This window comes from Marmota flaviventris, chromosome 7 (genome assembly GCF_047511675.1).
Source record: "Marmota flaviventris isolate mMarFla1 chromosome 7, mMarFla1.hap1, whole genome shotgun sequence".
Taxonomy (NCBI): domain Eukaryota; kingdom Metazoa; phylum Chordata; class Mammalia; order Rodentia; family Sciuridae; genus Marmota; species Marmota flaviventris.
In genome coordinates, this window is record NC_092504.1 from 2,777,108 (window position 1) to 2,799,090 (window position 21,983).

At 42.9% G+C, this 21,983-nt stretch overlaps 1 protein-coding gene across 4 annotated transcripts in view; it reads left to right on the forward strand.

Moving 5' to 3' along the window:
• The first annotated feature begins 585 nt into the window (after positions 1 to 585).
• Grk4 (G protein-coupled receptor kinase 4) overlaps positions 586 to 21,983 on the forward strand; it is a 79,567-nt gene continuing 58,169 nt past the window's right edge. For all 4 annotated transcript variants that reach the window (XM_034635888.2, XM_071614106.1, XM_071614105.1 and 1 more), the window contains exons 1-2: positions 586 to 716; positions 18,365 to 18,460. In XM_034635888.2, the coding sequence (XP_034491779.2) occupies positions 671 to 716; positions 18,365 to 18,460 (142 nt within the window). In that variant the 5' untranslated portion in view covers positions 586 to 670. The remainder of the gene's footprint in view (positions 717 to 18,364; positions 18,461 to 21,983) is intronic.

A 21,983-nucleotide genomic window follows, 5' to 3' on the forward strand; every position in this document is an offset into this window, starting at 1 on the left:
CTCAGCCTAGGTGCCTATTGGCTGAGCGACTACAACTCCCGGCAGGCTACGCTCCCGCGGCCTCTACGCGGGGCCTTCTGGGAGTCGTAGTGCCCTCGAGGCGCCGCGGCCTCCTCGGGCGCCCTCTTCTGGGAAGCCGTTAGTGGGGAGCCGGCCGCTGAGCCAGAAGAGGGCGGCGGCGGCGGCGGCGGCGGCGGCGGCGGGAGCCGTCGCCGCCGGGGGCGGCCCCCCTTCCAGTGGGCCCCGTGAAGTGTGGTGCAGCGCAGTCTCGGAGCTGCCCGGGCATCGGGCGCCGAGGAGAGGGTCGCGCGCGCTGGGCGGGGGCGACAAGGCGGACCGGAGCCCGAGCGACGCCGCAGCGGCCGTGACCGAGGAGTCCCGCGGCCGCCGTGCTCCCCGCACCTCGCCCCCCGGCCACTCCCGCGCTGGAGCCCTCGGCGAGGCCCCCGTGGGCCGACGTTCGCGCCGACGGCGGCGCCGGCGCCCGTGGTGGCGGAGGTGGCGACGCCGGCGGCGGCGGCCGCGGCGGGGCGGCTCCCGGAGGTCCTGTCTCCGGCCGGGCGAGGGATGCGCGGAGCCCACGGCAGCGGCCCCCGCGACTCTGGCCCGCAAGCGCTCCCTGCCTCCCCGAGACCGCAGACGCCGGCGGCGGCCGCCTCGGGCCCTGGCCATGGAGAACATCGTGGCCAACACGCTGCTGCTGAAGGCGCGCCAAGGTGGGTGTGGTGGGCGTGCGCGACCCGGGCTTCTCCCGCGCGGAGCTGTCCTCGGGGCCTGGGAGGCGGTGAGGGGTGAGCCGCGTTCCGCGGTGGAGACTGAGCCGGAGCAGAACTGCTTCCCCTCTCTCAGCTCCCCCAGCGACCCCGGGTCGTGCGGAGTTAGGCTCAGGGGAGGGCTTGATTGGCAGGCACCGCGCCGCCCGCACGGTGGAAGCCGGGTCCGAGGGGAGGGCTTGATTGACAGACACTGCGCCGCCCGCACGGTGGAAGCCGGGTCCGAGGGGAGGGCTTGATTGACAGACACTGCGCCGCCCGCACGGTGGAAGCCGGGTCCGAGAGGAGGGCTTGATTGGCAGGCACCGCGCCGCCCGCACGGTGGAAGCCGGGTCCGAGGGGAGGGCTTGATTGACAGACACTGCGCCGCCCGCACGGTGGAAGCCGGGTCCGAGGGGAGGGCTTGATTGGCAGACTCCACGCCGCCTGCAGGGTAGAAGCCGGGTCCGAGGGGAGGGCTTGATTGACAGGCACCGCGCCGCCCGCACGGTGGAAGCCGGGTCCGAGGGGAGGGCTTGATTGACCGGCACTCCGCCGCCCGCACGGTGGAAGCCGGGTCCGAGGGGAGGGCTTGATTGACAGACACTGCGCCGCCAGCACGGTGGAAGCCGGTCCGGGTCGCCGTGCGGGCCTTCCTGAACAGCAGTGATGCCGGGGTGGGAAACCCGAGTTAGGGCTTGGGAAGACCTGCGGCCAGAGGGCAGCGAAGGTGCAGCCGCGGAAAGTTCGGTTCCACTGCTGCCCACGGAGCCAATAACTCGAGTGGCAGAGTGAGGAAAAAATGCTTTGTTCTAAAAAAAAAAAAAGCCGTCTTGCTTAAGGGTTACAGGCGCAGGGCTTATATAGGGACTTCAGAGCAAGTATAGCAGATGGGCAGCACCAGGGTAGTTCAGTGATGTGCTCTTCTGGTGCCCTGGCTGCAGTTATCTGAAGGTCACCCGATACCGTGGGTTCTGTGAATCTAAAGAAAAGCTACCGGTTAGAACGTCTTATGATTCATGCTTTTTAAGTTTGTTTTCTCAGGAATAGCTAGCTTTGCAGTTAATCGTTTAGATACAGAAGGCATCTTCTCAGTAGGGGAACAGGACAATATGAGCCTTTGGCTTGGTAGGCACCTTGGCTCGGAGGTGTCATCCATTGCAAAGCTACTGGGATACTAATGATTACAACTTAGCTGGGTGACCTCCAATAAAAATCAGCTACAAGCAAATGAAGCTAGAGGGTTGTATAGATTTCTCCTTAGTTACAAAGAGGCTGGGAATGTAGCTCAGCAATGCAGGGCACTAATTGTGTCCAGAAAACAGAGACTTCACCCTCAGTACTTTGTGTGCTATCAAATTTTTTTGTGTGTTTTAATTTTCCATCCATATTTCCTTCACTTATTATTTTAATTAGGTATATGTGACAGCAGAATGCATTTTTGGTTCATTGTACACAATTGCAGCTCAACTTTTCATTTCTCTGGTTGTATATGATGTCCTGACGCAGTCATACGTGTACCTAGGTAATGATGTCCATCTCATTCCACCATCTTTCCTGCTTCCATGCCCCCTCCACTCCCTCTCCTTTGCCTAATTAAAGTTTCTCCATTTTTCTCATGTGTGCCCCCCCCCATTATGGATCAGCATCCACTTATCAGAGAGAACATTCAGCCTTTGGTTTTGAGGGATTGGCTTATTTCATTAGCATGATATTCTCCAACTCCATCCATTTACCTATAAATGCCATAATTTTATTCTTTTTTAATTCTGAGTAATATTCCATTGTGTATATATACTACAGTTTCTTTATCCATTTATCTATTGAAGGGCATCTAGGTTGCTTCCATAGTTGAGCTATTATGAATTGAGCTGCTATAAACGTTGATGTGGCTGCATCACTGATTTTATGCTGATTTTGGGTCCTTTGTGTATAAACTGAGGAGACCCAGGGATAGCTGGGTGGTATGGTGGTTCCATTCCAAGTTTCTCAAGGAATCTCCATAGTGCTTTCCAGATTGGCTGCACCAGTTTGCAGCAAAGTATGAGTGTGCCTTTTCTTCCACATCCTCGCCAACACTTATTGTTGTTTGTATTCTTGATTACTGACATTTTAACTGGAGTGAGATGAAATCTTAGTTTTGATTTGCATTTCTCTAATTGCTAGAGATGTTAAACATTTTTTTCCTATGTTTGTTGATTGATTATGTTTCTTCTTCTGAGAAGTGTCTGTTCAGCTCCTATGCCCATTTATTGATTGGGTTGTTGGCTTTTTTGGTGTTAAGTTTTTTGAGTTCTTTATATATCCTGGAGATTAGTGCTGTATCTGGTGTGCATGTGGCAAAAATTTGCTCCCAAAACATAGGCTCTCTCTTTACCTCATTTTTTCTTTTGCTAGCAAAATTTTATATAGAATAACTGAGGCTGGGCGGGAAGCAAACCAGGGCTTGGTTTTCTGTTAAGGCAGTTAGGGAATCCGCAGAGCAGTGTGCACTCTCTCCACCTCCCTCAGGGGCATCCGACTGTGCCTCTTGTCTCTCATTCTGAACTCCAGATTGCTCATGGAAGGAGGGATAATCCTCATTGGAAATGAGGTCTGACTGTTTTTAACTCTGACCTGTGTTTTCTTCCCCTCTGCCTTCCTATCTGGGTATAATGTGTATATAAACCACAGTTTCTTTATAAAGGCACCAAGAAAGAGAATATTGTACTAAGCAGGCTTTGTCATAATGCTGCAGAGGTTTCATGATGAGGTAGATATAAATATTCTACAAATGCCAAATAACAAAATCAACACTTCCATGGGCTGGGGCTGGGGCTCAGTGGCACCCCTTGCTGCTTGCCAGGCATGTGTGAGGCACTGGGTTCAATTCTTAGCACCACATATCAATAAAATAAAGGTCCATTGATAACTTAAAACATATATATATATATATATATATATATATATGTATATATATATATATTCACACACATATATATATATATAAACACTTCCTTCCACGACAATAGTGGTATTTAAAAAATGAAAGTTTTAATTTATATATAAAACTTATAAAATTTAATTTATATATAAAACATTTTTTATATATAAAAATTATAGCACCATAAAACTACATGGTGCTATAATTCCTTCAGTGAGCAAGAGTATTTATTCCTATTTGGAAAGAGTCATTATATACAGTTTGATTAATGTTTTAAAGAAGTTGAATATGAATATCAGAAATATATGGACTTATTCTGGATATTGGTTCATCTAGGGCAGTTTTCCCACATTGGTAATTGTATTTGTTTTTTCGCGTTTGACCATCTCCCAGAAAGTGCTAGGGAGTGCCTTATTGGACACATGTCTGTTCCTAAGTAACTCTTTGTTTCTTTCTTTAGCTCATGTATTAGAGAATTAACTTTTGAAATGAGTGGACATAGCATAACATTTGTATGTTGACCTTGGGAAGTATAATATTTTTGGCTTAATAGTAGATATTCCAGTCATTTCCTGAAGTTATTTAAAATGTTATGAATTTCTCTCTCCCTTTCTCTTTCTTTTTTATCTCTTGTCTCTGCTGTGGCCTGAATGTTTATGGTCTTTGACTCCAAATTCATACATTGAAATTTAACTCCCGAGGTGTTGGTATTATAGGGTGAAAGTTTGGGGAGATAGGTCAGGAGGGAAGAAGGCCCTAGTGATGGAATTGGTGCCTTTATAAAAGAGACCCAGGAGACACCCCTTGTTGCTTCTGTATGTAAAGAGCACAGTGAGAAGGCACTGACTATAAATGAAAAAGTGCCTCTAGTTACACTAAATCTGTTTTGTTCTTTAGATTTTCCAACATTCACAACTGTGAGAAACAAATTTCTGTTGTTTAAATTGCTCTGTTTTATGACATTTTATAGTAGCATCCCAGACAAAGATGTTATGTTTTTAAACAATTAAAGATTGTTTAGAACTGTTTCCTTCTTTGAGAAATGCTGGTAGAGCCTGTGCCTTGAAAACATTATTGGTCCAAATGGGAGAGAGAAAAGCTAGGCATGCTTTAAGGAAGTTTGAAATTATCATCTCATTAACAAAATAAACACAAAATAATTACTTTTTGAAAACTTTAGGACTTTTTTTTAACCATATAACACATTTGTTAAACAACTTATGATCTTTAATTATTTTAAATAAACTTAAATTGTTTCACATCATAGTTCTGAGGGACCTTAACCCCATTTTATCTCTTGGAGAAATTGCAGCATAAGTGCAAAGAGGAATTTATGACAAGTACATTTGAGGTGGGTTTTGGTTTTATATGTAATAATTCTATTCTGACTGCACGTTGTGCTACTATAATTTATTTAACAGCAGAAGCTTAGTTCATATCTATTATCATTAATGCTGTATCTTGAGGAGCCTTCCTCCCTTAAATATTTTGGTTACAAAGATCTAACTTAAGCAAATAAAAATTGATGGAAAGGATATAGGGTGGCTCAGAGAATCAAAGCAAGAACCTTATAACCAGGTTGGAAAAGGACAGAAATCAGAATCTATTCATTGATTTACTTTTAGCAGATATTTTTGAGTACTTTTTGTGTGCTAGGGGTGTTCTAGATCCTGTGCTTATAGCAGTAAACAACATGGTCAGAAATTTTTGCCCTTATGGAGACCACACTCTTTATTTGCTAGTTTGTTTTAATGGACACATAATAATTTTACATACTTAAGAAGTGCAATGTGATATTTCAGTACACACATACAAATGCAGTGATCAGATTAGGGTAGTTGACTACTCTATTTGCTCATTTCTCCTTTGTTTGTTTTGGGAACATTGAAAATCCTTTCTCCTAGGTTGGGCATAGTCGTACATGCCTATAATCCAGTTACTTGGGAAGCTGAAGCAGGAGGATCACAGGTTTGAGACCACCCTGGGAAACTTAGCAAGACCCTGTCTCACAGTAAAATTATTTTTTAAAAAGCAGAAGGGCTGAGGATGTAGCTCAGTGGTAGTGCACTTGCCTAGCATATGCAAGGCCCTGGGTTCAATCCCCTGTACCACAAAATTCTTCCTCCTAGCTGTTATGAAATATACAATTTATTATTGTCAATCCTAAGTACCCAACAGTGCTTCAGAACATTAGATGTTACTTCTTATGGATTCCACATTTGTATAAAGGAGACAGACATAAAACCAATGAATTAATGAGGGGCACCAAGGGAAAAATTGAACCAGGGATGAGGGTAGGATGTATCCAGGTGTTGGAATTTGTAATTTCAAAGGGAACTACTGATAATCAGGTCTCAACTGCCTCGTGATTGTGACAGAGCAGATTCCTCCTCTCCCCATTTTTCCTCATTCCTTTTGAGATTCATTGCCCTGGAAGAGACAGCATCAGCCAACTAGTTTGGCTTCCATCCCCTCCCTGCATCCTTTGCATCCTTTGCATCCTTGGCTGGGGAGAGCCAGGAACCTGGACTGACATTTCCACCAAGAAGCATGCAGTGGGGGAAAGGTAAGGGAGGGACTATGGATGAAGCCAACAAAGGAAGTGAGGTATAATGTTTTGATTGCTTTTACTGAATCAGTATTAAAATGTTTGGTTATGCTGACAGTGCAGCCAGTAGCTCCACTTGGAGTATTTGCATGTACATTGTCAGCACAAACAGCAGGGTTGCCCAGAACAACTTGCTTTAGCACCTACACCTTTCCTCTATCTTTGCTTGCTTCATTTGTCACAGAACTGTCAGCACCTTCTGGAGCCCTTTGCATGCCTTTCCAAGGTCATTTGCGTAATGTTATGGCTCATCGTAGGAGCTTAGGAAATATTTGATGAACTAATGGATGAATGCAAATGAAGAAATGGACTTGTTAGGTATGCCTGCATCTGAAGCAGAAGTGGCCCAGAAATGCAATGAGGAAAAAGCTGGAAGATGAGAATGAAGAGCAAACTGGGTGGCCCCAACAACTGGTAATCATTGTCTTTCTCATAGTTCTGGAAGCTAGAAGTGCAAGATCAAGTTGTTAGTAAGGTTGGATCCCTCTGTGAGCTAAGAGGGAGAATCTTTTCCAGGCCTTTCTCCAGCTCCTCATGGTTGCTGGCAATCTTTGGCTTTGTTTTGTAGATGCATCACTCTGACCTTCACATGATCTTTCTGTATACATGTCTGTGGCTAAATTTCCCCATTTTATAAGGATACCAGTCAGTTGGATTAGGTTCACCCTAATGACCTCATTTTAACTTGATTATTTCTATAAAGACCCTGTCTTCAAATAAAATAAGCTTTTGAGGGCTAACTTGGGGGCTAGGACTCCCATTTCTTGGGAGGGCCAGTGCAGCCTATAAAGAGTATCTTTAAAACATATGGAGGCATCCCATGGGGGAATGCTGGGGCTTTCAAAGGCTGTGGCCCCAATTCACTGCCTGCCTTTTGGGATCTTAAGAACTTTCCTCTGAGCCCGGCAAGGTAATGCACACCTGTAATCCCAGCGGCTTGGGAGGCTGAGATAGGAAGATTGCAAGTTCAAAACAAGCGTCAGCAACTTAGTAAGATTCTCTCTCAAAATAAAAGTAAAAGAGGGCTGGGTTGTGGCTTAGTGGTAAAAATGCTCCTGATTTAAATCCCCAATACCAAAAAATAAAACAAAAACAAAAACCTTCATCTGACACTTTTCAACCCAGTTTTCTGCCTGAGTAGACTTTGCTTCTTGTGCCTACTCATACTTTAAAATCTGTACATGGTCTACTTTGTAAATGGTCTGTGGCTGTGCCCTTGGCACTATAGTTCCATAACTGAGGGTGCTCTGCTTTTTCTTGCCTAAGTTCTTCACTTTTTTTTTTTTTTTTGGTACTCAGGGGTACTCTACCACTGAGCTAACCCAGCCCTTTTTATTTTTTTATTTTGAGACAGGGTCTCACTAAGTTTCTGAGGTTGGCATCAAACTTGTGATCCTCCTGCTTCAGCCTCCCAGGTTGCTGGGATTACAGGTGTGCATCATTGTGCCTGGCAGTTCTTCATTTTTTGGCCTATCTGTCTTGATGTGATTTGACAGCACAGCCTGCCCACCTTCAGTCTGTTGGGGCCTGTTTGGAACAGCAGGGGGAGTAGAAGTGGACTTTGCTGTGATATATTAGTGGAGGCTTTTGGAACCAAGGGCAGTTGAATGGGGGGCAGAGTGACTGCTAGGGTTCACCAGCACAAGAGCCCCAAACCTGCAAGGAGGGCCTATTCTTGTTTCTTTGATTTTGTGACACTGTTCCTTAGACCAAGCCTGGTCCTTATAGTGGGTGCTTACTCGAGGTGTGGGTATTGAAGCTTCGTGTCTAGAGGTGTGCAGCATGTGAACTACTGCAGATGTTTGTCATTTATTCTTTTTTTTTTTTTTTTTTTGGACACAATACCTTTATTTTATTTATTTATTTTTATGTGGTGCTGAGGATTGAACCCAGTGCCTTACATGTGCTAGGCAGGTGCTCTACTACTGAGCCCCAGCCCCTGTCATTTATTCTTCAAACAGGTAAGTAAGGAGTAATTGTGCACTGGGTGTCAAGCCCTCAGACCTTAGTCCTTATCTTCTTGCAGCTGTGGATTGCACATGACACAACTCATCATGCTTTCTTCTGTGAATACATTCCCCTATGATCATTGCCCTTCCTGTCTCACGGCTTGCTTCAGACTGAATGGTTGGTTCCCCTTATGTTTTTAATAATGGAGGCTGAGACAGGATCATGAGTTCAAAACGAGCCTCAGTAAAAAGCAAGGCACTAAATAACTCAGTGAGACCCTGTCTCTAAATAAATATTTTTGTTCATTGATCTTCCCCTTCCAAAATGCAAACTTCATGAAGGAAAGAAATTTTGCTTGTTTTACTGCAATATCTGTGGTGCCTAGAACAGTGCGTGGCGCAATAAATGCAGGCACAGTGCCTGCTCAATGCTCATTGACTAAATGTCTGAATAGCAGTTCCAGTAATGGGCTGTGGAGCCAGCCATACCTGGCTTTACAACTCAGTGTCCTTACCTTATACATCTGTATGTCTTAGTGCAAGTTATTTCACTTTATTCAAAAACTATTTATTGTCTGCCAGGGGCTAAGCTTGGTCCTAGGGATACAGAGGTGAGGAAAAGACAGACTTAATCTCCTTCATGGAGCTAAGAGTTATGGAGGAAAGTATTTAGCTAAGGTAATGTGGAGAATCAGGCAGGAGGGCATTATGATCCAACCCTTGGAGTGGGGTACATCACTTTCTTACATTTCTCAGTCATGTGGCTGCTTTTAGATGCAAAGAGGCCAGTTCTGCATTTAGCTGGATTTCCTGAGACAAAGGGTACCAAATTCAAAGATGCCTTAATCCATTTCTCAAAGCAGACTTTAGTTGAACCGATAGGCTGATGAGTTCCCTCTGACAGGTGGCCTTCTGCCTGAGTTGCACCTTCATCAGATTAGCTCATGTTCTCCTCAGTGCATTTTGATCATGGCTTCCAGGTTCTTTGGTGTCCGAAAAGCCTTTTTGGATCTTCATTCAAGTCCCATAGACTTGAAGAAATTGTAAACACAGAATTGTTCTGCTTAACATTGGGGCATGCTTTCTCTTCTTAAGAGGTTGCTTTCATCAGCTTCTGGCAAGACCTCACCAAAAGCTCCTGTCCGTCAGGTGGAATACTGCTGTGTTTTCACTCTGTATTCAAGCATGGTGTTTTGCTCATTTGATATGGCCATGCAAAAGGAATGCAGGTGACACTGATTCTATTTTATGAATGGGAGAAAGTGTTTGATAAAACCTGTTAGTTTTTGTACTGACAATAAAAATGTTTCTAAAGATATTAATATTAACAGGACAAAATAAATGACACACAGCTTATAAAAAAGGGGGGCGGGGCAGAGCAACATAGTCACCCACTGGGTAGCTACTTCCCAGCAACAATTCTGCAGTAAAGGACTGTATTCTGAATTGATGTAGAACAGCTTGCTCTCTGCCAGGTCTGCCCCTCTGGCCACCAAATGTCATTGTACAGCCTTCTCTCTTCACGCAAATCAAAATCATTTTCAAGACCATAATAATTGGGTCATGCTCTGTTCCTCCATCAGGGCCAGATGTGGCTCCTCAGGGTTCATCAGTCTTAGGATCTTTTACCTGAATGATCTTTTACCTTCTTGCCTAATATTTAGTGGGGAACAGAGGCAGGGTGGCTGTCATAGAAACTCCCTTTTATAAAAGGGAAGAATGGGATCCCTCAGTGAAGGGCCTCTGTGGGTGGGAGCATTCCTGGAAGGAACTTCCAACTCTTGCATCTGTAGTTCACCTTAGCCCACACCAGGATGTTTTTCTCTGTGGACACATAGGTGAAGCCATTATAGGCTCTGAGAAGCTTCGCAGGGTCAGTTATGCTGTAAGTTTGAGGGGTTAAAGATTGTTTGAGGGCTCAAGTAATTCAAAGCCTTAGTCCTGAATCTAGGTTTCTTTAACACATAATTCTCTCAGAAACATAACTAGCTTTTGATCTTATTAAATAAAATTAATAGGAAGTCATTGGCTTGGACTGAGCTCCTATGGTGAGCCCAATAGACCGAACCATAATGGAGCCATTCATGGGAAAGTTCCACCTAACCTAAGTCGTTTACCTGCCTTCTGAGAAGTCAGGAATGAGAAAGGACACTGCTGAGGGCCATTGCTAAGTAAGACGCATGGCATGACCCAGGTCATTTGCAGTGTCATTGCATGTAAGGTGACCTTGCTCAAGGACCAGGGCGGATCCGGGTTTAGGGCGGTTCCAGGTTTAAGGTGTACCCTGCTGCCTCAGGCGCGCCTGCTCCTTGAGTTCCCGTTGAGTTCTCGAGGGATTGAGAGAGTATTTGGGATTTTGCCCAGAACATGAATTCCGCCCAGAACGTGTTTGTAGAGTGCCGGTGTGAGTTCAGGAATAAAGAATTGCTGTTTGAATCTACAAGGCTGTGTGGTGGCTCGTGATTTTGTGCCCAGCCAGACTGCGGCAGGACACATCCCAAATAAGCTGGTTTTAGCCACTATGAGGAATTTCTCTCTGCTGTAACCTTTACAAGGAAAGTAACTTGCCCAGGCTAACACCAAACTCCTGGGCTCCAGCAGTCCTCCAACCTCAGCTTCCCCAGGGGTGGACTACAGGTGCATCACCAAAGCTGGCTATGGAAAGTAACTGAAATAGTTAATTCTCTTCTGGTTCTGCTTGCCTCAGCCCTGTTCTGCCTGTAAACCAACCCCCCTTGCTCAGCTCAATGGATCAGTTATTTCTTATATTATAGAATAGTCTGTATTATAAATGAGATGTTGCCCAATTTAGAGTCATAAACAAAAGCTAGCTAGTGTTTAAATTTGTTATAGTTTACCTATCTTTTTTTTTTTTTGTGTGGTACTGGGATTGAACCCAGGCTCTTGTGCACACTGAGCAAGTGCTCTACCACTTAGCTACATTGTCAGCCCTTTTATTTTATTTTGAGATGGCCTCACTTAGTTGCCCAGGCTGGTCTTGAATTTGTGATCTTCCTGCCTCTGCCTCCCCAGTAGCAGGGATTGCAAGCACCCAGTTTGTAGATCTATCTTTCAACAGTCTGTTGCTTCCAGTAAGTGCTTGCCAGTTGTCACACCTGCCTTCCTTTCCTAGATATATTTCCAAGTCTGAATTTTCTTTTAATTTGTTGCCAAAAGCTTGGTCCTTATCCTTGATGCCAATCCAACAACAAGGACACAGTTTTGAGAAAACGGAAAAAGACAGTTTATTGCTTTGTTAGCAAAGGGAAAACACAGGGGATTCCTGTCCCAAAGGCTGTGATTCTGCCCATCCTCAGGAACGGGGGCTTTTATAAAAGTGATTCAGAGAAAATGAGATCAGGGAGGAGAAGTTTAGGGGAAAAAATAGTATAAGTTTCATTGCCACAAGGGATACAGTCAAAGCATCAAGTGAACACCTGTTAAGGCCTTAGTTTCATGGTAAAGGTGTATCCTTCATCTGTTCTTTGCACAGAGCTGAGTTCTAATGGGCTCTTGTCTTTCAAGGCCTTTTTCGGACTTATTTTCTACTGTTTGGGGTCCAGTAGCAGCTGACCTTTCATGTTCTTTAGAGGCTCAGATTTCTGCTTTGTTTTTATTCCTTGTTTGAGTCTGTAAACAAGTCTGGATGGCGCCTGGCAAAATGCCAGAGGGAGTGATTTGTGAAGTAACACCAACGAGCCATTAAGTGTGGAGATTCCTTATTGGCTGACTGATGTATCTAGTTTATGCTAATTAGATAAGCTGTGTGGAATGTATAAATACTGCTCCTGTCCTGCAATAAACGGCTTCCACTCCTGCTGTATCAATCTACACAAGTTGCTCGTCCTAATCCTTTACATTTTAACTCAGACCTTGCAGCTTAGAAACTTTACAACACCCCGTCTTTTACCCTTTAACTTTTACGCTTTAACTTCAATTTCTTTTACGCTTACAGTGTCACCTCTGAAAAGTAACTGAGCAACTGTTATCAAGGGAATGACATTAGGGGTGTGAGTGCTGTAGGTGATGCCACCAGCACTTGAGAGTGCAGTCGGGTAGCATCCCCTGACAGTGAACAGCTCCATACCCAACCCTCAAGGCCTGTAACTGCAGAAAGAAGGATAAGAAGAGGAGGTAGAGGACACAGTTTATAAGCGTGTTGGCTGTAATGTCATTTGTAATTCTGCAAAACGAGACTAAGTGTGCATTAATAGGGTGTGATAATAGAATATTTATACACCACATTACCATAGCAGAGAAAGGAGACACTAAGGGCTGTATGAAAGAAAAGTGGCACAGGACCGATCACACACACACCTGGAATAAGAAGCGGGTTTATTGTCAGGAGCCTGACAAGGCTGCTCTGCACAGAGAGGGGGAGAGCAGCAGCAACTCCCCTGAAATGTCACTTTGTATAGGCTAGAGTCATGGCTATGCGCTAGGAGCGGGTTTAGTTTGACTGACATAGTGAGCATCCCCTGAGCTTGTGGAAGACACGTTTGTTTCTTGGGAACAGAGATAAGCAAGCAGTTCTCCTATCTCGGAAGTGGGGGTTGGGCAGGGGACAGGGAAAATGGCATGTCCCTTTAGCTTCTCAAGGAGAGAACGGGGAAACTAGTATGTCCCCATCTCAGGAGCCAGTACGTTGTCTGCTGTATCTCAGTGAGAGAATAGGGAGAGACCTGCTGCTCCAGGCTTGTAGATTTTATCTCAGGCTAGTTTCTATTTCTTGGGAATAAGAACAGTATTCATAAAGTAGGGTTGGGGAAAGGAAGATGGCTGCAATTATGCTAACACTGTGCTTGAGAGAGGCTATGAAAATTGAGATGGGTGGCATGGAATAATGATCTGAAGAAAGTGAAGGATCTGGCCTTGCTAAAGACAAGCTTTCCAAGTCCTGGAACCAGGAGGGCAGAGGTCATGAGGCCTCAGGGAGGGAGCCTGACCACTACCAGTGAAAAATTATCAAAATGGGTGGGGTTGTGTGAAAAAAAATCAAGTTGCAGAATTATATCTGGTAAGGTAACACCATTCCTGCTAACAACTTACAGCACAGGGGTTCTTAACCACAGTAAAATAAAATACATGATTAAAAGTAATGCAAGTACATTGAAATAGTTATCAAAAATATTTAATGGGTTTTTGATATAATAAGTGCTTTGTTATTAAAAGCAGTAAAGTGATAAGACAATATACTTAAAATGTAGACAAGTTGAACTTCACTTGTTTTTAAAGATCTGTCAGTATAAAGGTTCCAGTTGATGAGTTTGAATGAAAAATTTTAAACTATTAGGTGACCTTTGACTTGCCTGCTTCTATGAACCAATCACACACAGTGCAGGGAATATAAGGGGGAAAGATGGTTGGACCACCCTTGTGAGGACACACCATCTGACACTTTGGAGTCCGAACAATTAACTACCAGACAGAACTGCATTAAGAGTTGGTTGAGGAGGCTGGGGTTGTACTTAGTGGTAAAGTGCTTACCTGCACACCTGTAATCGCAGAGACTTGGGAGGCTGAGGTAGGAGGATCCAAAGTTCAAAGCCAGCCTCAGCAATTTAGCGAGGCCCTAAGCAACTTAGCAAGACCCTGTTTCAAAATTAAAATGAAAAGTGGGGGTGTGGCTCAGTGGTTAAGTGCTCCTAGGTTCAATCCTTCTACCTACTTCCTTAAAAAAAAAAAAAGAGTCTTAGGAGATGGGGCCTCATAGAAGGTAATCAGGTCACTGGAAAATCCCATCAAAATGGATTAGTATAGTTCTGATGGGACTCAAGTTAGCTCCCAGGAGAGTAGGTTGTTAGACAAGAGAAATCTGACCCCTGAGTCACTCTGGCTTCCTATCACACTTTAGGAGCTCTCTTCCATATGTGCTTTCCTTATGATGCCTTCCACCATGAAGCCCTCTATAGAGCTAAGCAGAAGCTGGCATTATGCTCTTGAGCCTCCAGAAAGAACCGGGAACTAAATAAACCTCTTTACTTTACAGATTGCCTCACCTGAGATGTTTTGTTATAGCATTGGAAAATGGATTGATACAGTTGGCTACATCAAATGGCACTGGAGGCCTAGTATTAGTGTAAATGATATTTTGTGGTCTTCCTAACAGCTAGGATATCAGGATGTGAAAGGAAAATCTTTGAATTCTCTTGGTGATGAAGTCATGGATGCTCTTCATGTTATTGTACTCTTGTCTATATTCGTGACTGAAGGAAATGTTGAATTTGAGTTAGGAGTTAGTGAAAATAAAGGTGAATTTTTCCCCCATTCAGATTCACAAATCCCCTGAAATCTGTTAATTAATCATAGGTTATGAATCTGATTCTAAAAACCAACATATTGTTCTTGGCTCTATACACACACCCGCCATCCACATGTGCACGTGTGTAGGCACGCGCTCGTGTGTGCGCACACACACACACACGCACACAAATTCCAAATGGATTAGAATAATACACACTACATTTGTGGTTGTGGTTGCTTCTGGTAGCTTTAGAACTAAGGACGGTATATATAACAATCACAAAAAATGTAAAAATAATTGAGGCATTAGTAGAAAACTAAGTCACAAACTAATTAAACCTTTCTGGTTCATTGTCAATGTTCAATGAACCTTCATTCTTCTTCCATCTCCTCTCTTAGTCCTTGATGGTTCTGTCTCTAACAGGCCCATTTCCTGTTGTCACCATCCTCACTTGTGTCTTTGGTGTGATATACATTGCTCCTAGTGCACTGGGCATGTCCTTCCCCCTCAGTAATTTACTTGCATAGTGGAGATACACTAGGAATAAGACTGACGAGGCCAGAGGTACAGTCTAGGCAGAAACTGGACCTCACCTCATGATTCCCCCAGATGAAGAGAAAGTGGCTGTGGGAGGGAGAAGAGAGGATATGAGTCCTGAGAGAAGGTGCTGATCTCTTTCCTCTCCGTGGTGTGCCCAGAGCCTGGGCAGAACCCAGCACAGAGGTCATGGACAGCAGATGTCTTCTGAATAGTGAATGACTGCTTTTTCTATTTCTATAAAGCACATTATCAAACCGTAAAAGGAGTTGCATTAAGTGTGTTTAGCACTTTTGGTGGTATAGCCATTTTGACAATATTATTTTTACCTATAAGAACATGGGAGATCTTTCTAACTTCTCAGCTCTTCTTCAGTTTCTTTCTTTAGAGTTCAATAGTTTTTACTATAGAGATCTTTCACCTCTTTTGTTAGAGTGATTGCCAAAAAAATTTTTTTTTGAGGCGATTGTGATTTGGATAGTTTTCCTAATTTCTCTTTCAGTTGATTCATCACTGATGTATAGAAACACCATTGATTTATGGGTGTTAATTTTATGTCTGCTACTTTGTTGACTTCATTTATGAGTTCTAGGAGTTTTTGGGTCTTCTAAATATAAAACCATGTCCTCAGCAAATAGGGATAGTTTGAGTTCTTCTTTTCTATTTGTATCCTTTTAATTTCTTTTTTGATCTCATTGTTCTGGCTAGAGTTTTAGGACTATGTTGAATAGAAGTAGTGAAAGAGGACATCCTTGTCTTGTTTCAGTTTTTAGCGGGAATGCTTTCAATTTTTCTCCATCTAGGATGATGTTTGCCTTGGGTTAGCATATATAGCTTTTACAATGTTGAGGTATGTTTCTATTATCCCTAGTTTTTCAGTGTTTTGAACACAAATGGATGCTGTATTTTGTCAAATGCTTTTTCTGCATCTATTAAAATAATCATGTGATTCTTATCTTTAAGTCTGTTGATGTGATGAATTACGTTCATTGATTTCCGTATGTTGAACCAATCTTGCATCCCTGGGATGAACACCACTTGATGATGGTATTCAGAGTTTTTGCATCTTTGTTCATCAGGAATATTTGTGGGAGATCAACCTTGCATGTGACTGAGTTGGTGACAGATGCTGCTAGACTGCCCCACCCTTCTTGGATTGGAGGGACAGTGGGTGTCTTCTTTGTGCCTGGGCTCGCCTTCCTACAGCCCCATGGGTGGAGCTATGCTCACCTGTTCCTTTGTAATATTACCCCTTGCCCTGTTTGGGATAGAATGTTCCATGGAAACATCCTTTGTGTATCCCCTTATCTTACTGTGCCCTTGGGTGTGGCCTACCTAGGTGTCAGTTAACCTGCTGACAGCAGACTCAGGAAGCTAGACTCAGCCCCCCTGAAACTGACCTCTTGCCTCATTTGAATGGCTTCTCCCCAGTAAAATCGGGTCAGCACGTGTGGGCTCTCTTCTCTCTCTCTCTCTCTCTCTCTCTCTCTCTCTCTCTGTCTTTCTGCGGGCCCTTAAGATCAGAGGAGCCGTCACAGCACCCCCAAAGAAAAAGGTATTTCTGTCTCTTGTATGGTTATTTTGCACAGCCCAATTAGCCCAGGTCCCCTGGAGTGACCCTGAGAGTTTTAGTCTGAAATTCTTTCCTTGCCATGTCTTTGTCTGGTTTTGGTATCAGGGTGATACTAACTTCATAGAATGCGTTTGGAAGGGTTCCCTGCTTTTCTGTTCCTTGGAATAATTTGAAGAGGATTGGTGTTAGTTCTTCTTTGAAGGTCCGGTAGGAGAATCTGTCTGGTCCTGGGCTTTTTCTTTGTTGGTATTCTTTTGCTGGTGTCTTCAATTTCATTGCTTGAAATTGACCTTTTCTATGTCCTTCTGATTCAATTCAGGTAGGTCAGTATGTCTCTAGAAATTTGTTGATGTCTTCAAGATTTTCTATTAGAGTATAAATCTTCAAAATAGTTTCTGATTATTGTCTGTATTTCAGTAGTGTTTGCTGTGATATTTCCTTTTTCATCATGATTTTTAGTAATTTAAGTTTACTTTTTCTCTTTGTTAGTTTGGTTAGGGGTTTATCAATTTTTATTTATTTTTCAAAGAACCAACTTTTGTCAATTTTTTAAATTGTTAGCTGTAGGTGGACACAATACCTTATTTATTTGTTTATTTATCTATCTATTTATTTATTTATTTATGTGGCGCTGAAGATCAGCACCAGTGCCTCACACATGCTAGGCAAGCACCTTACCATTGTTTCAAATTCATTGATTTCAGCTCTGATTTTAATTATTTCCTGTCTTCTATTGCTTTTGGTATTGATTTGTTCTTTTTCTGGGGCTTTGATATGCAAAGTTACGATATTTATTTGGGGCTTTTCTGTTCTTTTAATGAATGAGCTCATTAACTTTTTTATGAACTTTCTTCTTAGCACTGCCTTCATAGTGTCCCAGAGATTTTGATATATTGTATCACTATTCTCATTTATCTCTACTTATGGTTTTAAATATAGACTCTAAGTATTTTTAAAATTTCATCCCTGGTTTCTTCTGCTTATCCATTGGTCATTCAATAGCATATTACTTAGTGTCCAGTGTTACAGGGTAGCTTCTATATTTTGTCATTGATGACTTTTTTTAATATTTATTTTTTAGTTGGAGTTGCACACAATATTTTTATTTATTTATTTATTTTTATGTGCTGAGGATCAAACCCAGGTCCCCAAACACACAAGGCGAGCACTCCACTGCTGAGCCACAACCCCAGCCCCTTATTATTGATTTCTAATTTTATTTCATTATGATCTGATAGAATGTAAGGTATTATTTCTCTATTTTTTTTTTTTTTTGTATTTGCTAAGAGTTGCTTTGTGACCTAAAATATTGTCTATTTTAGAGAAGGATCCATGTGCTTCTGAGAAGAAAACAAGTAAAATGAAGAAAGGTTAATTTCTTTAAAAATAAAAAGAAGCAAATATTTATAAGCAGCCCTGTCTGCTTATAATGTCTTATTAGATTCAGTTCACAAATTTGGAAACTGAGGCTCAACAGTGCTACGTAGAGAAGATCAGAGTCACATGGTTTCTAAATGACAAAGCCAGTGATTGGTTGCTTTACATGGAAATTTTGTACTTTGTCAAGTTGATTTCCAGATAGGACAAGTTGTTATAAGCTCAGATTTTATTCATCTTAGGTGCCAAACTATCCAACCATATGTTAGAGTCAAAAATTGTTGTACTTGAGTGTTTTTGACAATTATAAATGCTTTTTTTGTATTACACTGTATTGATAAATTTAATATTATATTAATAAAGAAACTGAGAAAAATGCCTTCCCCACCCCCCAAATTTAGGAGGATATGGCAAAAAAACTGGTCGCAGCAAAAAATGGAGGGAATTACTGAAGCTGCCCCCTGTAAGCCAGTGCAGTGAGCTGAGAGATTCCATTGGTGAGTACTTGAGCCTACCTACTGTCAGAGGGGCCAGCTGTGCTCCCACTTTCTGTGTTCTGTATTTGTTTCAAGTATTTAGTTAGTTCATTTCCCAGTACTGGAGATTGAACCCAGGGACACTTCACCACTGAGCTACACCCCCAGCTCTTTTTATTTTTTGTTTTGAGACAGGATCTCCCTAAGTTGCCCTGCCTGGCCTTGAACTTGTAATCCTTCTGCTTTAACCTCCCAAGTAGTTAAGTTACAAACATTTGCCACCTTACCTAGCTTGGCTTATAGTATTTTTTTCCATATAGAGATTTTAGTTCTTTATACAGACATACCAATCTTTTTTTTTTTTTTAATTATCTGCTGTGTTTCGTATTATGCTTTGGAAGGACACCTTTATTCCAAGATTATTTTTACGAATCGATTTGTGGCTCAGTGGTAGAGTGCTTGCTTAGCATGCACAAGGCTCTGGGTTCAATCCCAGTACTAGAAAAAACAAAAACAAAAACCATCAATGGTACTTGGCACAATATGGCATGTCAATAATCCCAGCTACTCCGGAGGCTGAGGCAGGAGGATCACTTGAGCCCAGGAATTAGAGGATAGCCTGGGCAACATATTGAGACCCCATCTCAAAACAAAAAAATCACTGACTGTAAATACAATAGTGTTTTTCTAAACTCTTGTGATTGCATTTAGGGCTCAGTAAAAAACCCGTGTCAGCATCCTTTATATAATCACATATGCAGGGACCCATTTTTCAAATAAGGTAACATTTTCCGGTTCCAAGGATTTGAATCTGTTATCCTGGGCGGCTATTATTCAGCCTTTTATATATGATAACTCTGTTAACTTTGTGAGGAACTACTAGACTTTTCCTGTAGCTGCATCATTTTTCATTTCCCCAACAATAAACAATGATTGGACTTCTTCCATGTCCTCACCAACACTTGATGGTTTCATTATAGCCATCTTAGTATGTGTGATTTGAATTTCCCTGATGCCCAATGATTTTGAGCAACTTTTTAAGGCTTCTTGATCATGTGCATATTTTCTTTGGACCAATTGATATTTGGCCTATCGTGTTAACAGTAATTTTTTCTGAGTATAGCATAGACAGATTAGTATGGAAATTGATTCCATTATTTGACATTTGTATCGTAATTATGTGAATTTTTCTTTTGGACTACTTATGATTTTAAATATATTTATAGACTCAAAAATTTTATTTTAATATACATTTGCTTATACATTTATTCAGTATGCCTCTAATTCTTCAGGGTAGTTTTTTAGCACACAGAAGAAGTAACTTACATTAAATGTCCCATTAGTTAACTTGTTAGTATATTTTCACCATGTTCCAAGGAAGAGGGTCTGCTACCATAAATACAGCAGTTGAGAAACAGACCCAGTCTCTGCCCTCAGAGCTTATAATCTCTTGGCAGATATAGATATAAAATAGAAAAATGATCATAGAAATAAACATAATTAATGGCTGAGCACCATGGCTCGTGCCTGTAATCCCAGCGGCTTGGGAAGCTGAGGCAAGAGGATCATGAGTTCAAAGCCAGCCTCAGCAACAGTGAGGCGCTTAGCAACTCAGTGAGACCCTGTCTCTAAATAACATACAAAATAGGGCTGGGGGGCTCAGTGTCCCATTGCCCCTGAGCTCAATCCTCAGTACCCACTCCGCAAAAAAAAGGGTGGGAAAAAAGAAATAAACATAATTACAAATTGTAGGGGGACAGTACAGACAGCCAGGTGAGAGGAACTTAATCTGATCAGGAGTGAGGTAGAGAGGATCAGAGAAGGCTTCCTAAGGAAGGCACTGGGCTAGGAGCATAAAGTACAGGGTAAGAGGGACAGGAAGAGAATTTTCCAGGCAGCAAGGTTAACAAGTACAAGGGCCCCAACCTGGGAAGGTGTATGGCAATTTCCATGTTCTTAAGGAAGGCCAGTCTTCCTGGAACAAAGATGGAGGCGCAGAGCGGCACTGAATGAGTGGAAGGAAATGGTAGGGGTTCTAGGCCTGGGAAGGGGAGGTCTTACTGAAGTTATAAAAGGTTGACATTGCCAAGTTCTTAGCAGAGAAGAGATGTAATCAGATTTACATTTTAGGAAGTCTCTCAGGCTTCAGTAGGAGAATGGGAGCAGAGGGGTCAGCATGGAAACAGGAAGACTGTAGAGACTGTTGATGTTGTCCAGGCAGGAGCTGAGGGCAGCGTGGTTTGGTATGTGGTGATGGAGTTGAAACAATCAGATCAGATGGGACTGTGAGAGACTGTAAGTAGAACCCAGTCGCTTTCTGTGTGGAAGTAAATGCAGGGGAGTTCTTAAGGAAGGCTTCCAGGTCTGTGTGTTCAAGAGGCAGCACATGGGGTGGAGCCCAGCCTGCTGGAACCGAAGCTGTGCGTTCATGTGGAGGGCTCAGAGAAGTCTGGGTGGTATCTGTACAGGTAGCATGTAGAAGTCGTGAGACTGGAAGTAGATAAGATCCTCCTCAGGAGAGAACAGAGGGAATGGGGAAGGGGCGCTTGACCAGCTTCAGAAGACTTTTCATCCTGTTTTGGCTCAGTGAAGAGGAAAGACTGGTCAGATGGACCTAGCCAGACGCAGTCATAAGATGGATCCATGTAGAGTCTGGAGAGCTGGGGGTCCAAACAACTAGGGGCTGGGACAGTTTCAGGTAGGTGAGTGTGTCATAGAGATTGAGGACCCATTAGATTGGGCCACTGGTTCTGAGTCTGTTTTTTGGTCCCTAGAGCACTGGGCGTGAAGTTGAGTGAGTGAAGGAGTCACAGTGACTGTGTACAAGCAGCCCTCAAGGAGTGCGGCAATGTGCTCCGAGACGTGCTCTGCTCTGCTCTGCTCTGTGGGCACATCTTGGTCTATGGCCTTTTTTGTTGCTTAGTTTATAAGCATTTGACTTAGTGTGGCAGAAAGCATGCCTGAGAGTTTTCTAATTTTCATCCTTTGGTTGTTCTGAATTTGTAGAACAGACTTCATATAGAATAAGCAAGCTTGGTGCTCTGAGTTAGTGTTCTTCATACAGGAGGGTTGGGGAGGGGAGAGAGAGAGAATGCATGTTGATAAACTTGGGAACCAGTCTCCTGTTAGCTGGTTCACATGTGGACAAGAGGAGTTGTTGAAACACCTCTTCCTCTTTTTTTTCTCCACATTTTTAAATTCGTGCATTATAGTCATACATAATGGTGGTATTTGTTGTTACATATTTGTACATGCACCCAGTATAACAATATAATCTGTCCAGTATCCTCCCCAGCACTTCCCCTTCCTCCCTGTCCCCACCCCGGCCCCTTCCTCCACTCTACTGATTTCCCTTTGACTTTTGTGAGATCCCTACCATCTTTCTTTTCCTTTTTCCTCTCTAGCTTTCACATATGAGAGAAAATGTATGACCCTTGACCTTCTGAATTTGGCTTATTTTGCTTAACATAATGATCTAAAGTTTCATCCATTTTCATGTAAATTACATAATTTTGCTTTTCTTTTTTTTCTTTTTTTTTATTAG